The following is a 16,387-nucleotide window of genomic DNA, read 5'->3' as shown; positions in this document are numbered from 1 at the left end:
TTTAAGGAAGAGAAGCTCCTATTTTCACTGGGTTGGACCCTGGGAGAAGATAAGCCAGGAGCTGCTATAGGGGTTGCTAGCGTCAGTGAGCCACCCTGAAAACAGGTCCATTCATTTTGGAGGAGACAGATACAAGAGATGGTGGTGCTAGTGTACCTGGACTCTGACTTTTGATGCCTCTGGGGCCTTTAGATTTTACGCTAAAAGAAATTGCTTACTTAAGTTGCTTAGATTTGGATTTTCTGACAGTTTTCAAAAAAACAGACAAACAAGCAAGCAACACGTAACCAAACACTTGGGCATATGCAACCTGACCCATTTATGTGCAGAGACACTTTTTTTTTTTTTTAATTTATTTTAGCTGCGTTGGGTCTTTGTTGCTGCACACGGGCTTTCTTTAGTTGCGACGAGTGGGGGCTACTCTTCGTTGCGGTGCGCGGGCTTCTCGTGGTGACTTCTCGTTGTGGAGCATGAGCTCTGGGTGCGTGGGCTTCAGTAGTTGTGGCACATGGGCTCAGTAGTTATGGTGCACGGACATAGTTGCTCCGCGGCATGTGAGATCTTCCCGGAGCAGGGCTCGAACTCGTGTCTCCTGCATAGCACATAAGAAACCAAGTGCCCCTCTTCTCTAGAATGCAGATTAAGTTTCTTCTTCTGCATGGAGAGAAGTAGCTTTCTGTGATGAAGGCGCGCGGCATGATCCCTTCTCCGGGCTGCCGTGTGTGGTGGTTCAGGTTGTGCACTGCACAAGCGTTCCCGTGCTAGAGGACTCGTGGAGCTAAAGGCCAGTCTGTGTTGCACTCTGTGAGCTGTGCTGGCTGCCATGAGACCATTGGCCTGGAAAGAGGGACACGTTTCTGATTAACGCAAAGATGTCTTGCATGTTAGTTGCAGACCTAGCAGAATTCCACGTAAGTGTTTACCTGCTCCATTCATAGCTCCGGATGCTGAATGTCCCTGAAAAACAGATGCTATGACCATGTGGATTGGTCCCCCTGTTAATTCATCATTGGCAGCTGTGTTAGTCTTCTAGTGCTTCTGTAACAAATCACCGCACGCTTAGTGGCTTGAAATAACACAAATTTGTGAGGCCTGACACGGGTCTCACTGAGCTAAAAGCAAGGTGTCATTGGGGCTACATTCCCTTCTGGAAGTTTTCAGGGAGAATCTGTTTCCTTGGTTTTTCCAGCTTCTAGAAGCCGCCTGCATTCCTGGGCTCCTGGCTCACTGCCGCCTTCTTCAGCATCTGTGATGGTGGGTTGAGCCTTTCCTGTCCCATCATCCTGACCTCCACTTCTGCCTCACTCCTCCACTTTTTAAAAATTGAAGTATAGTTGATGTACAATAATATATAAGGTACAGGTGTACCATATAGTGATTCACAATTCTTAAAGGTTATGCTCTATAATTACAAAATATTGGCCATATTCCCCGTGTGTAAAATATATCCTTGTAGCTTATTTTATTTATTTATTTTTATGATTTTTTTTTTTTTTTTGCGGTATGCGGGCCTCTCATTGCTGCAGCCTCTCCCGCCGCGGAGCACAGGCTCCGGACGCGCAGGCTCAGCGGCCATGGCTCACGGGCCCAGCCGCTCTGCGGCATGTGGGATCTTCCCGGACCGGGGCACGAACCCTTGTCCCCTGCATCGGCAGGCGGACTCTCAACCACTGCGCCATCAGGGAAGCCCTGCCAGTTTTAATATAAGCAACTTAATGAAGAACTCTCCCTACATACCGAGCATGTGTATCCGGCCGTCGGGGGTGCTTAGGCGTTGTCATGAGGTCAGATATGAGAAATGAAATCGGTGCTCTGTATTCAGGTGGCATCTTCCTCACTAGTGTTTATCTCATCGGGCTTTCAGGAAGGTTCAGCAGCGACGACCATCTCAAGGGCAAGTCTGGGGGTGATGAGCTGCTGACCCTGAGTCAGAGAGGTTGGCTTCGAGTTGTTTGCCCAGCATCCTTTCATTTATCCATTTGTTTTTTCTTTCATTCATACATTTACTTAGTGTCCTTCTGTTCTCTGGTATTATTCTCGGTCCTGAACCCATAGATGTGAACACGTCGAGTCAGATCTCTGCTCCAAGGACCCAACAAAGAAGGAGCGGTCTTCAGGTTTAATCAAGAAAACAAATAGAAAAGACCATTTAAGATGGGAAGCAACTAAGCAGGGCATGAGGCAGTGACCAGGTAGGGCGACTTTAGGCCACTTGGAGGTGCTTCTAATGCTGAGACCTGCACGAGGAGAAAGACTTAGCCACGTAAAAGGAGTAGCAAAGGGGCCAGTGCAAAGGCCCTGAGGCAGGAGTTAGCTTAGTGCGTTTGAGAAAGGCATGAAGGGCAGTGTGCACGGAGGGACGTAGACCGGGGTGGGGGGAATGCCACAGCCGGTGACAGAGGCCACAGCCTTGTCAGGCAGGACTTTGTACATGGCCTTCCAGGGCATCTCAAGGTATCTTTTTTGTCTACCCATATGGACAGTTCTCAGGTGAGTTTCCAGGCCTAGGATGCAGGAAGTATGTAGTTCTCAAAGTGGGGCCCCTGGACCAGCTGTATCAGTATCACTTGTTGGAATGCAAATTCTTGGGTCCCACCCCAGACCTCCTGAATCAGAAGCTTTGCAGTGAAGCCCCAGCACGGCAAGCCCTTCGAGTGATTCCGATGACGGCCAGAGGGTGAGAAGCACCCAGTGACAGCAGGAGGGTTTTTTAATTTTTTCCTCTGTGTTTGATTCCTTGCAACCTCAAAAATTATGGCCGGAGCTCACCCACCTCCCTCTCAGTCACAGTTACCAGGTAAGAGCATCAGAGTAGCTACGGCATTTGTATGCAGAAGCGCAAGTGAAACGTGCCAGGTGTAGATGGGACCAGGCTTTCTTAAATCAGATTGTCTAGGATACCTGGCTGGTCACGTCTTAAAAAAATGACATCCCCCCCTTCTTCCTAAGAGCCCAGAGCTCTTGAAGTAGTCTTGCGATTTTTACTTAGGAAAAAAATTCTCTGGGATAAGAGGGATCTCCATTTGAACAACCCCAAAAAATTCTTCTGCAGATGGATTTTTATGTATGTTTGCAGTCATTACATGCATGTTTGCACATTACGTAGCAGAAGCATTTTATGGAAATTGACTAGAACAGTGGTTCTCAAACTGTAGCGTGTATCAGAATCCCTTGGGGATTGTGCAAGCAAAGATTACTCAGTCCCAACCAGAGTGTCTGAATCAGTAGGTCTGCAGTGGGGCCTGAGAATTTGCATCTCTAACAGATTCTTAGGTGATGTTGAAGTTGCCAGGGCGGGGCCACACATGGAGAGCCCGTTGCTGGAACACAGAGTTCAGAAAGATATGACTCTGTCTTAAAACTAGGATTAGGTTCAGCTGTGAGTAACAGAAGCTACAACATAACAGTGGCTGAAACAAACTAGAAATCGATTCTCTCTTGCGTAAACATCCAAGCTAATGCGGCGGCACTGGGGTCACCTGGGAATCAGACCCCTTCTCTCTTGTCCCTCTTCTAACATGTGATTCCTTCTCACTATTGCATGTACTAATGGATAAATTTGTTTATCCATTAATCTATTGAAGGACCTCTTGGTCACTTCCAAGGTTGGCAGTTATGTATAAAGCTGCTGGAAACACTCCTGTGCAGGCTCTTGTGTGGTCATAAATTTTCCACTCCTCTGGGTAAATATGAAGGAGTGTGATTGCTGGATGGTATGGAAGAAGTATGTTTAGGTTTATAAGATATCGCCAAACTGTGTTTGAAAGTGGCTGCACCATTCTGCATTCCCACCAGCACTGAATGAGAGTTCCTGTTTCTCCACATCTTCACCAGCTCTTGGTGTTGTCAGTGTTTTTTGAATAGGTGTGTCATGGTTATGTAGACTTTTTGCTGGATATTTAGTTGCTAATTTTTCACTTTAAGCCTGACACTGTGCCGAACATCCTAACAATATAAACTTTTCTGAGCATTTCTTTATTTTTTTATGTCTAGGAATAGATTCCAAGGCATGCAATGAATGGGGCAGAGAGAAAGGGAACTGCAGCTTCTCTGAGGTATTGAGAAGGTACTAGGTATCTCCAGGTATTCATCTCCTGGGAATATGACCATAATTACGCTTTCACATGAGCCCTGTATGAGAGTGTAGCTATGACTGAACTCTGGGCAGCGTTGTTCATTGCGGTATTAAAAGCTCTGTGTCAAGTCTGTGAGGAAAAAGATACCATGTTGAGTGTGACATGAATTTTATCTCTATTTTCAGACCCTGCTAATAGAGTCTCATCTAAGTGGGTCTCCTACACTCACTTTGTCCGGAAGGTCACTGTGGTTATGCCTTCACTACCTTGGACGGTCAGAGCATTTGATGTGACCTTTCAACATATATATCCATGACTGACACGCGTGCCTGCCTACATACGTACATGGCATATATACGTACAATTTCCTAAATTGTAAAACTGGAGTGATGGTTCCCTAATAGGAATGGTTTTGCTTCCCAATTAGGGTTGCCAGGTATAGCAGATAAATATACAAAATGTCCAGTTAAAGTTGATTTTCAAATAAACCATGAATGTCCCATGCAATGTTTGGTACTTACACTAAGAAAAGTATTCGTTATCATCCTGAAATTAAAATATAAATGGATGCCCTGTGTGTTTATCTGGCAACTTTACCCTGAGGGGCATTTGGCAACATCTAGAGACATTTATGGTTGTCACAACGGGGCAAGGGAGTTCTACTGGCATCTAGTGAGTTGAGGTCAAGGATGCTGGTAAATATTCAACAATGCACTAAACAGCCTCCTACAATAGAGCATTATCCTCAGTAGTCCTGGGGTGGAAAGCCCCTGGTTAAGACTGCCTGAATTTCCATTTTATTTCCAGGCTTCTGCATTTAGCTAGTGAAATGTAAAGGCCGACAGGGACTAAAAATGATGAATGTATGTGGGAACGTATAACTCTCCTTACAGCCTCTCTATTTCAGGTTACAGGTCTGCTTGACTGGCCATGCTTCCATCGGTGCACCCTCGTTTATTTTTCTCCATGGCTCTTCCGGCTGCATGAAATTACATTACATGAGTTTATTTCTTTACTTGTGTTTTTAAATCTTCCCTCTTCACGAGGATGTCAGCCTCGCGAGGATAGGGATATCATCCCTTCTGTTTAATCCTGTCTCTCCAGCACCTCGGACAGCTCCTGGCACAATTATTCGTGCCACGAATGACAGGAGGAATAAAGACGGAAACGTATCTTTTAAGAGAACTCCACAGCCTCCCAACACATTTCTCATAACAAATTATTCTTGAAGCTAGAGGGCTTCTCACACTTAAATCTGCTGCATTTGCCGCTGGCTACGTGCTTTAGTTGTCAGGCTCCTTTGGGAAGCTGCAGTCAGATGCCAGTTTCCTCAGTCATTCAAAGTATGAAGATGTGCTTGAGAAAGGAAGACAGATTCCCTTCTGAAATATCGGAATCAACAAATTCAGCGTTTTAGAAGCAAATTAAGAACCACGTGGATAAAGTAAATGTGTTCACCTCTGTAAACGGACCTTTCTCCTATACTTTTATCCGCCCCCCCCCCCCCCGCAGTGTTCTGGGGGGAAGGGGTAAAAGGGATGCAATTCTTTTCAAGGTCTTCAAAAAGTGTCCCTTTCCTGACACAAATCCCAAGGGACAACCTGTGTCTTTCCCCGGAGCTAACATTTTCTCACTTAAAGAGTACATGACAAGCCCCCCAAATGTGTTCAGTTCTGTGCTGGGTTCTGGGGGCATCACACATGTCATCTCCCAGCTTTTGCTGCAAGAGCAGGTCCTGAAAGCCCTGGACCTGAAATTCAAGCAGCCTCTGTAGACCAGTCACCAAAAAGTACCTATTCTTGTGTCAGCCTCAGCTATAACAACCGCGACTCTTGGGCTTGATGTACGAATTATATTTTTCCAGTATTTATTAAGAGAGGTGCACGGCTAATTACAATTTTTAAAAACACGTTTTTCTGTGTACCACTGGGAATTAATCAAGCATGGTGCCATTGAAACTCAAGCCACCTTCTGGCAAAAGCATGAAAAGGTGAACACAACAGGGCTGGGTCCTTGAATCCCTCCTTGAGGGTCACATTGCTTAGTGCTAAAGGAGCCAGGCCGTTGGGTTGACATTCTGTCTCTGCCATGTACCAGCTGTGTGACTTTAGGCAAGTCCCTTGACCTCTCTGGATCTCAGTTTCCTCACTGTGATATGAGGATGATAAAAAGCACCTAACGCATGGGGGTGCTGGGAGTATTACATTCTTTGATCATTCTAAGAGTATGGACCAGTGTCCAGAACGAAGTAAGTGTTATCATTAAATAAATAATTTAGTGGGGAAAACGAACTCCCTTAACTGCGATACAAAGCAGAAGTTGCGACACATCCAAGGAGAAATCAAAATGCTGCATAGACATAGACCCCATTTGGCTGGGGTGTTTGGGGAGGGCTTCGTAGATCTGGAGGCCCTCATATGCAGTGTTCCAGAACAAATGGCCATTTTCCTGTTAGAGGTTTGCTTTGGGGAGAGAGCATGACAACCCGGAGGGTGAGAGCAGCAGAAGAGGGAACCTAGGGTTGCACTTGATGAATGACCGCTCAGTCTGGTTGGAGCGTAGGTTAGATGCGGCAGATAGCAAGATCCTGAAGCTGGGGAGGGAGGGTGGCTGTGAATATACTCAGAGATTCTGAACGTTGAGCTACAGAATGTAAATTTCACATGGGAGTCCTTGGCGAGCCAAGGAAGTCTTTTTAATGATAACAGAAAAAGTTGATAGGATCACAGTGGAATGTGGCGAGTTCAAGCCCAGGCAGCAGACCAGTAGGATCAATGTTTAATCACTGGCTCTGATGGGAGGGAGGATGGACACCTGGTCTGTAGGGTTTGCCAGTGTCCATAGTGTAAACACTCCCACCATGGGCGACTGACATCTACCCACCTGAAGTTACTGGATGTGGAGCTGGAAGGAGATGCATAGAGTCAGCTCTTGCGAGTCTGTACCTGCCTGCCAGGTCCAGCCACCGTTGCCCTAGACCTACCTTCTCCAGTCCCCCCTGGGCGCTGACTGGTTGTGTGACCTTGGTCAAGTTGTCCGTCCCTTTGACTCTCGATTACCTTATCTACAAAAGGGGGAAAATAATACAAAACAACGTAAATGACACTTCCAATCATTAAAAGAGAAAGGCAATGGTCAGAAGTCTAAAATTATTCCCCAGGCAGCATTCCTTCCGGAGGTTCCAGAAGACAGTCGTTTCCCTGCCTTTCCAACTTCTAGAGGCTGCTTCAGTGCCCTAGTTCATGGCCCCTTCCTCCATCTTCAAAGCCAGAAAGAAGCATCTTCTTCCTCTCTGACCTCCTGACATTCTGTTATAAAGACCTTTGTGATGACATTGGTCCCACTGGATAAACCAGGCTCATCTCCCATCTCAAAACATTTAACTTAATCACACTGGCAAAGTCCCTTAGGCCATGAAGGTCATGTATTCACAGGTGAGGGTTAGGTTGTGGATATCTTTGGCGGGAGGCACTATATGGCCCATGACAGTGACCATAGACAACACTGTGTGTGCGTCTGTGTGTGCATGCATGTTTACAGAGCTGTCTACGATCGTTGACATAAATATAAACAGGTACAAGGCATATTTATAATAGTGACTCTATACCTACATATGTGTATACAGAGAAGCAGAGAGATGAGGTGGTAGAGAAAAAAGGATTCAGGGCCAAAGGCCAGTTTTGTTTGTTTCTGAGGTCTGAGTATACTAGGTTTTTATACTGCGATGAGCTATCCAGTTGACAGGGAGAAGTAGATGATGTGGAAGCTTGAGAAGGAAAAGTTGCTGGACCTTAAGGACTGATTTTTGAAGGAAAAGGAGATGCTTGTCATCATAGGCAAAGATGGGTAGCAAATTCTAAGTTGCTGTCAGATTTGCTGGAGGGAAGATGAGAGAGTTCCTTTCTGGTGGATTCCGAAGTACAAGTCATCAGCTGAGCATGTGTCGGGGGTCGGGTGGGACAGTTGACTATTCATCTCTGCATAGGGCAGCCCCGGTACCCAGGAGTAAGAGGGAACCAGGGGAGTGAGCTGAGCCAGTTAGGCACTTTGATTAGGCTTTGTGTCTTGAACAACCTCTAATCCAAGTTCCTAGAGGCATACTTCTCATCTCAGTCTGGGCTTTCAGGAACGCAGTGAAGCTCACAGAATACGTAGTGTGTCCCAGCTCTCAGTAACGCCATCCGCTTTCCTTCTTATCTCTGACACATTCACCTGGGACCCGGCAAGATCACAGGAAACAGGGAAGCGCCAGGGTTTCCCCTGTATGAGATTCATGTATGAGGTTGTATGAATTTGCTTTTGACTACAGCCTTGGCTGCTTCACATGTGTTTTGATATGCACTGTTGTCACTATCAGTATCTTGTAAATACAGTGTAATTAAAAGCTTTCTTTTTATTCTTTATCCAAGAACCATTTAGTAGTTTTTTGTTCCAAGCAGGGAGCAGTGTTTCTATTTTTCTCTTGTTATTGATTTATATTTTGATTGCATATGCTCATGGAATCATGGAATACAATTTAAGTTATTTTTGTGATTTTTTTTTTTAAAGGTTTTCTTGTGGCTTTGTATATGATGTTTGGCAAGAGTCCATGAAGAGTATAAATAAGAGTATCCTTTGTAGAAATTACAACCTCATAATTTATATTATTTATAACTTCCTAGCCTTACTTACTTTTCCATCCTTCATAAGTCGAGATTGGGAAAGGAGGTATATAATATTTTCCAAAAAGATTGTTACTATCCATTTTTCATTTGTAACTTTAAGAGATTTGTTATATTAATTTTGGAGATATATTTTTGCTTAAAGTATTTATTACTATACATGCATTATGAATTGTATCTTTCCATGAAAATTAAGACCTTTAACCCAGGTGGTTATTTTTTCTCTTGAATTTACTTTTTATCCTCTGATATTAAAGTTGTGCTATTTTTTTTTTACCCGCTATGGAATGTCTATGCTCAGATTTTTTTTTTTTAAATCTCTCAGTCACTTTATTTAGGAGTTCTCTTGCAGACAGTTTAAACTCATTGTCTTATAATTTTTGAGTCATCCTGACAGTGTTTGTCTTTTCACAGGAGAGTTTAACTCATTTATATTTAGTGTCATAATTAACAAATTTGTTCTTACTCCTTTCATCATATTTTATGCTTTTTATCATTTTTCTTTCTTGATGATCTGTGTTCTGTATTTTCAATATATCACTCAATGAGCTGTTTCTGTTTTCTCTCTTTCTCTCTCTCCCTTCCCAATTTGTAAGCCAAACAGCCTGATTTTAAACTTGTAAAAAATTATAGTTAAATATATATTTATTTGGTTACCATAGACAAAAATAAAGCCACTTCTATGGATATACAAAATTAGTACCCTTTTACTTTTTTTCTTTTCATGTTTCTTTTGGCATTTTTACCAAGTTTATGATTTTTAAATAACAAAATGTTTGGATTATGGTTTTTCTTTGATCAATAACTATTTTGACCTTGTTGGTTTTGCCTACATTTAAAACTGTATTTGAATTTATTCGGTGCTTAAATGTTTTCATGTTTATGTCATGACTTTCCTGTTCCTGAATATTACACTTTAAACACCTCCTGGCTGCCTGAATAATAGGCTTCAGTGTTTTGGGGTTTTTTTCTTAAGGAAGGATAGATAGGATGTAGCCTTGCATCTTTCTACTGTCCTCACATATTATCAGGAAAATCTCTAGGTTAGGGCATTGTTCAATTTGAACATTCTCCATCAGATTTGTGGAAATTTTTAAGACTTAATTTTGTATAGTAGATCCAACTGAGGCCAGTTTGATTTTTTTCGTTTTGAATTTTTGTTTTATTTTTAAATAAGCACTTATAGAATTATTTATTTATCCTTGACATTAAGAAATGGCTTTAGGAAATCCCTAAAAGGTGGTGTTTCCAGTTTTCCTTGGAATTCAGTGAAGTATTTATTTATTTTTGCCCCAGGACTGTTTTCCTTTCTCGATTGTCTTTTGATGGTGCTTCTTTTGCATTTTTCTGCTCTTTTTCTTAGAAGCCCTGTTATCTGCATATATATCTAATGTGGGTCATGTCTGCAGCCTGCCACCGATCATCATTTTCATTTCTTGTCTTTTCCATTTAGCTTTAGGGAAAGCTTCAAAATTCTCTTTTTCACAGGATAAATTCAATTTTCTCCTTTTTCATATCTTTTTTATTGCTTCTGAGACCATTTTAAATCCCTTACTTTTAATACTGCCATATCTTCTTCCATCTTAGTCTTATTTCATTATAAAATAACAAGGGTCCTGGATTTTCTTGATTAGCGAGAGCATAGAGGTTATTCTGTGTAAAATATACATCAGTATTCTGTGGTAACTACCCTTCAAAGCTTTGTTGTTCCTCCGTCTCTTCAGGGCTCTTTCAAATGCCCTTCTTTGATGGTGCAGTTTTTATTTATGAAACAAACATTTTATTCTCCTTCTGTTTTTCGTCTGTATTTGCCTTCTCTCTAGCTGTCCTTGAATGAGGGTAGCCTCTAGTGCCTTGGAATTTCCCTGACACAGTGGAGTGGGTTCCTCTTCTTTCCATTTGGTTTCCACTTGCTCTTGTTAGAGCTGCACATGAAACGTCCACCTGGAAGGGCGCTGGCCCTGCATTCCCATATCGGTGATGCAGTAGCCTGAGCAGCACGGAGATGCACTGGCTTTCCTGGTACTGTCCCTTCTCTCAGTTTGGCGCAGCTGCTGCACTGGGGACCAGGTTCCTGTAAGTTATTTTGCTTTGGCTTGGACTCAGTCCACAGTGAGGCTGTGTCGTACCTCCTGTTCCACATTAGCAAGAGGCCCTGATTCTGGGGTTTTCTGCACAGTGTGGTCTGACTCACTCCTGAGTCTTTCAGTCCAGCCGATTACAGATGTTGTCAGCAGCCGGCATCAGGTACGTTACCCAGCGCGGGGCATCCCTGGGATACAGTGGCCTTTGCTCTTAGAAATATCAAGGTAGTTCCACCAGGCTATTGTCTTCTTTTATGATGTCATGCTTAGAGATGCTAGATTTAGCCAACAACAATTCAGGGTGCCCAGTAACATTTGGATTTCAGATAAACAACAAATTTTGTTCTTGTTTTTAATTATAAGCATGCCCCATGCAACGTTTCTGTCAATTAGAAATGGAAACATAACTGGGTTTCCTGTATGTTGTATCTGGCAACCCTCACCATGCTGTGTTTTCTGCATGAGGCATTGGTATCCCATGTAACTTCTCAGGAATTCTCCCAGGCCAGGGCGTGCAATTTGCACTGAATATTCAACACAGACGCAGATTTTTACTCATTACTATATTCCCTTAGTTACTGCTTTTGAGTCCACTCAGGGGAAATTTTAAAAGTCTGTGCTCAAATCACCGTCTTTCTCAGGTTTCGTAAAAGTATTATTTAGGGGAAATTATTTTTTCAAAATGGTAAATTAATAGAAAATCTCTATGAGGTCACTGCGTTGCTTAACGATGGGAACACATCACTTTCTTTCAAATAAGCATATAAAGTCACAGCACCAAAATCAAATGTCATTTTTTTTCTTAGTGGGTTAAGTGCGATTTACCACGTGCAACTTCTTTCTTATTTGATACCTTGCTCTTTTTTTTATGTGGAATTGGTGCTCGTAGGTTATAATAGCCACCCCCGTGGGGATTTGAGGTGAAATTTTACTTCTTAATCTATTCTGTGCATGGTGGAATATTATTTTTTGAATTTTGTTTAAAAAAAAGACAGAAAAAGGAAATAACACTAGCTTTAGGTCAACTTGGAGCATTTTTTTTTTTTTTTTTTTTTTTTTTTTTGTGGTACACGGGCCTCTCACTGCTGTGGCCTCTCCCGTTGCGGAGCACAGGCTCCGGACGCGCAGGCTCAGCGGCCATGGCTCACGGGCCCAGCCGCTCCACGGCACGTGGGATCTTCCCGGACCGGGGCACGAACCTGTGTCCCCTGCATCGGCAGGCGGACTCCCAACCACTGCGCCACCAGGGAAGCCCCCAACTTGGAGCATTTTTAAGCAGTAAACGTGTAGGTCAGTTACCAGGCGAAAAGACAAATAGGCTCTTCGTGGAATGAAGCTTAGAAATGACTTCCCTTTGAATGGTGCCCATGGTGTCCCCCTGGTTGCTTTCCCAAATAAAGTCAGAGGACCCACAGCCACTGCCCTTGGAATATGTAATTAGTTGCACGGTTAAGTTTGATGTACTCAAATAGGGGCCAGGTGTTCCAGCAGGAAAGTTCACGGAGCCTTGGTGTCTGGTTTTAATGTTTGACTATCTATAACCTGGCTGTTTGGCTTCAGCAGTGTCTACAATGAATGACAGGCTGGTGTGTTGGCAACCCGAGTGGTGCCGAGATGCATTTATAAGAATCAGGGCGTCTGTGAGTCTGTTTCTGTTTTGTAGATAAGTTCATTTGTATTATTTTAAAAAATGTATTTACAAAACCAAAACAGATCTCGAAAACAAGCTTAGGGTTACCAAAGGGGACACGTGGGGTGGGGAGAGGGATAAATTGGGAGCTTGGAATGAACATCTACACACACTATATATAAGACAGATAACCAACAAGGACCTACTGTGTAGCACAGGGAACTCTACTCAGTATTCTGTGATAACCTAAATGGGAAAAGAATCTGAAAAAGGATGGATACATGTATATGTATAACTGAAACACTTGGCAGTACACCTGAACCTAACCCAACATTGTAAGTCAACTGTACTCCAGTGACATTAAAAAAGAAAAAAAAGAATCAGGGGGCACTGTGTGATGGATGTAGGTCTTTTATCACCAAGATTACGTGGAGCTCTTCATGGGATAAAAGGATGGAGGATTCTAATTATAGAGTGATGGCAGCGGAGGAGACAGCATATAAAATCCTGGTGTAAAAATATAATCTGCTTTTATAATATTGGAAGCATAATTCATTTGTTGATTCATTTTTCAAATATTTACTGAGAAGCTAGTGTTTGTCGGGTGCTCTTCTAAGGATGATGAATAAAACAGAGAAAAGGCTCATATGTCATCTCTGCTCACTTGCGTATAACCCACTGGGGCATGAAGGGAATTACAGAAAGAGCATGAAGTCCTGTGATGGGGAAGTATGAGATCTACAGAAGGACATCGCTGGTGCATAGAAACGCAGAATCATGCAGTCAAAGGAGGCATTCCAGAGAAGTGACATTTATGACGCAGCCTGAGCAGTCACAGGAGTGTAGCCAGCACAGTGGGGGAGGGGAGTGGTACCCAGAGATGGGATGAAGGAGGAAGCTTCAGCCCTGAACATGCGCACGAAACTCACTGCCTCTGCTTCAGCTTCACGAAACACTCACATGTGACAATACACGTTTATTGAAAATATAAATCCTGAGGGATTTCCGGAACGTTAAGAAAAATGTAGTCCTGATAAAGGAATGAGGTCTCTTGTGAGGTCTATGATATTCTGATGTTTGAAAAAGGATTTCTGATGTATTAGGTTGAATCATATGAAATCGCCGCTTGGGTGAATCGAAACTGCTCAGATACTGGAAGTTTCAAATGGGTCAGGGCCGTAGACACCTTCGTTGCTGAACTGGGGCGCTCAGCCTGGCCTGAGTTGGGTGATGGCATGGAATTGAGGGAGCCCTTCCCTCGGGGCTGTCCATCAACTCGGGATGCGTGTATGTCAAGCTGGCTTCTTGTCCAGAAGCAGGATGGACCACAGCTGAGTGTCCTGCACTGTTAGAACTGGATGGGGGCCTCCATACTCTGGTTGGTGCCCTCCTACTTCAGAGCAGTCCAGGAGAGGCAGAGAGGCTCAGTGACTTGCCTGCTCTCTCTCGAGATCTGTGCAGCAAAGCCACAGTCAAGACCCCTTGTTCTCTGAGTCCTTTGCTTCCTTCTCTGTTCACAGACAACAGCCAAGAGGGGTCCAGGCTCACGTAGGCGTCGTGCATCGGAAAGTGTGCTCACGTGAGCCTCTGAAACAGTTTGGCCCGATCAGTGTCAGGGCTTCCGTTGCTTTTACTGCAAAAGAACCAGTGATAATTACAGGGCGACTAATGAGAAGGGCTTCAGATATCTTGTGGAGCTTTGCCTAGAAAGTCAGTGATCCCAGAGCCAATAATTTCCATTTCTAAAGCCTGTTAAGTTGAGTCTTGAATTATGTAATTTCTGTGTCTGTGTTTTTCTTCCAGAATATAAGGCACAATGTAAGAATAACATTTTGGAATGTTCCCCCTGAGGGAGGGATATGCTTAGTAAGGAGAGAAAAAAAAAAGAATGCTTTCTGTGCATTGGGGTCAACATAGCTTTTACGAAGGATGAGTGATGGGCTTCCCTTCGTTCTTGGGTTCTAGGGACACATGGACCCGACATGACGTCGTCAGCCCATCTCATCTGTTTCTGGAGGTTTCCTCCTAGCATTATCCTTCCGGGGTCTTTTCTCTCCATCTCTCAGCTTAACCCCCAGGAAAGTATGTGATGTCCAACTGATATGTGATTGCCCACCTTAACATCCTTTTATCATTTCCCGATGGTCAGTGAGTCCTTACGTGCAGCGTGTGTATCTGGTGGAACATAAAATAGTCTTGGGTAGGATATGGACACAGCCTCAAACCACATGCTGAGAAAGTCATTCTCGTGTCCAATCTTGGTCCATCTGGTTGAGTTAACGGGAATGCCCTTCTCTGTTGGATGCCAGCACATTCTTAAGACCTTTCCCATGAGCATCTCTCCCTTTAACGAAAAGAGAACAAGTCTTAGGCATAACCCATCGCCTCCTGAGGGCACCAGGACCGCTAGCTGACAATTAAAGGCATGATTTGAAATTTATTTATCTGCACACTTAGCTTCTATGCATGGCCAGTGATGCCTGTTGTCTACTCCAGTGGCATCAATTTTTTTGAAGAAATATATTTCCTATAAGACGAGTTGATTTAAGTAAGACCTTTTGAATAAAGAATTGCATAATTAGTGCAAAGACAAGGCAATCCTTATAAAGGGGGGGAAGAGGTCTGAAATACTGGTACCCTTGCCCTGGAGTTTCTAACCCCTGAACCCCAATTCCTCCCGACAGTGGTGGCAAGCCGAGGCATCCTGGAGAGCATCCAGAGGTTCTCCTCGCTGCCCACCTACCTCCCAGTGACCTACCACATCCACCACGCGGACGTGTCCTTCTTCCTGAAGGAAGCCAACCAGGACGTCATGAGAAACTCCAGTCTGCAGTCGCGCGTGGAGTCCTTTCTGGTTTACAGATCCAAGAGGTTCCCCGTCCTGAACGCCAGCTACGGGCCTTTCGCCATCGAGCAGGTGGTGCCCCAGGACTTGATGCTGCCCTCCAGCCCGTTTGGATTCACCAGCACGTTTTCCCTGAACTGGAAGCTGAAAGCGCACATCCTGCGGGACAAGGTCTCCCTGAGCCGGCCCCGCGTGCACGTGCTCTTCCACGTGGTGGGCAGGGACTGGGACGACGCCGGCCCCGCGCAGAGGCTGCCCTGCCTGCGGGTGTTCGCCTTCCGGGAGACCCGGGAGGTGAGGGGCACCTGCCGGCTGCAGGGGGCCCTGGGGCTGTGCGTGGCGCAGCTGGAGCTCCCGGCCGGCTGGTTCGGGCCCCCCACGGTGGTGGCCGGGAGGAAGAAGTCGCCCGAGCCCCCCGAGGGCAGCCCCGTGGAGCTCTACTACGCCCTGCAGCCCGGGGACGAGCGCGGAGACTGTGCCAGGAGAGCCGGAGGGATGCGGACGGGCCGCGGCGACATCGATGAGTCGGGGCCTCCCTTGCAGAGGATCGGCAGTGTTTTTCTTTACCAGACCCCGAGCCGGCCGCCCCTGAGAGAGCTGCGTTTGGACAACCACGTGGCCGTGCAGTACGTGCCAAAGACGGTCAGGCAGGGAGATGTGCTGACGTTTCCCGTCTCCATCTCCAAAAACTCCACCGAGGACCGCTTCACACTGAGGTGAGTTCATTGGGAGTATCTCCCTGTAGCATCTCCAAGGTCAAAGGGCGCTTCTGGGAACCCTGTCTGTTTGATCCGGAGAGATGTGTTAGCGTTGTCCGGGGTAGAAGCATCCTTCCAGGTATTACAGGCTCCGTGTTCGCTGTCAAATCGAGAGACCAGCTGGATCTCTCCGGGTTGGCAGCTGGGCGGTGAAGACCTTCTTATTCCTAGGTTTTCTGGGCCATCCCAGAAAAGCCGGGAGGAGGCTGACGTTCTGCCTTTGCCCTGGCTCAGGCGGGTCTCAGCAGGTTTTAGGATAAATGGCTCACAGTTGAAATCAGCCTGCAAATGGGATGGCGACAGTTGTCGGGAAGGATAGGGGATGCAGCTGCG

General features: G+C 45.0%; 1 protein-coding gene across 2 annotated transcripts in view; it reads left to right on the top strand.

The window, feature by feature from the left end:
- TMEM132D (transmembrane protein 132D) overlaps window positions 1-16,387 on the top strand; it is a 640,506-nt gene that overhangs the window by 158,441 nt on the left and 465,678 nt on the right. The window contains exon 2 of one of the 2 annotated variants that reach the window (XM_060310564.1): window positions 15,136-16,012. The exons of the other annotated variant lie outside the window; for it this stretch is intronic. Coding sequence (XP_060166547.1) covers window positions 15,136-16,012 — 877 coding nt within the window. The remainder of the gene's footprint in view (window positions 1-15,135; window positions 16,013-16,387) is intronic. 2 annotated transcript variants of the gene reach the window in all.

This window comes from Globicephala melas, chromosome 13 (assembly GCF_963455315.2).
Source record: "Globicephala melas chromosome 13, mGloMel1.2, whole genome shotgun sequence".
Lineage (NCBI taxonomy): Eukaryota > Metazoa > Chordata > Mammalia > Artiodactyla > Delphinidae > Globicephala > Globicephala melas.
The sequence above is the reverse complement of the archived record's forward strand: the minus strand, read 5'-3'. Positions and strand labels throughout refer to the sequence as shown.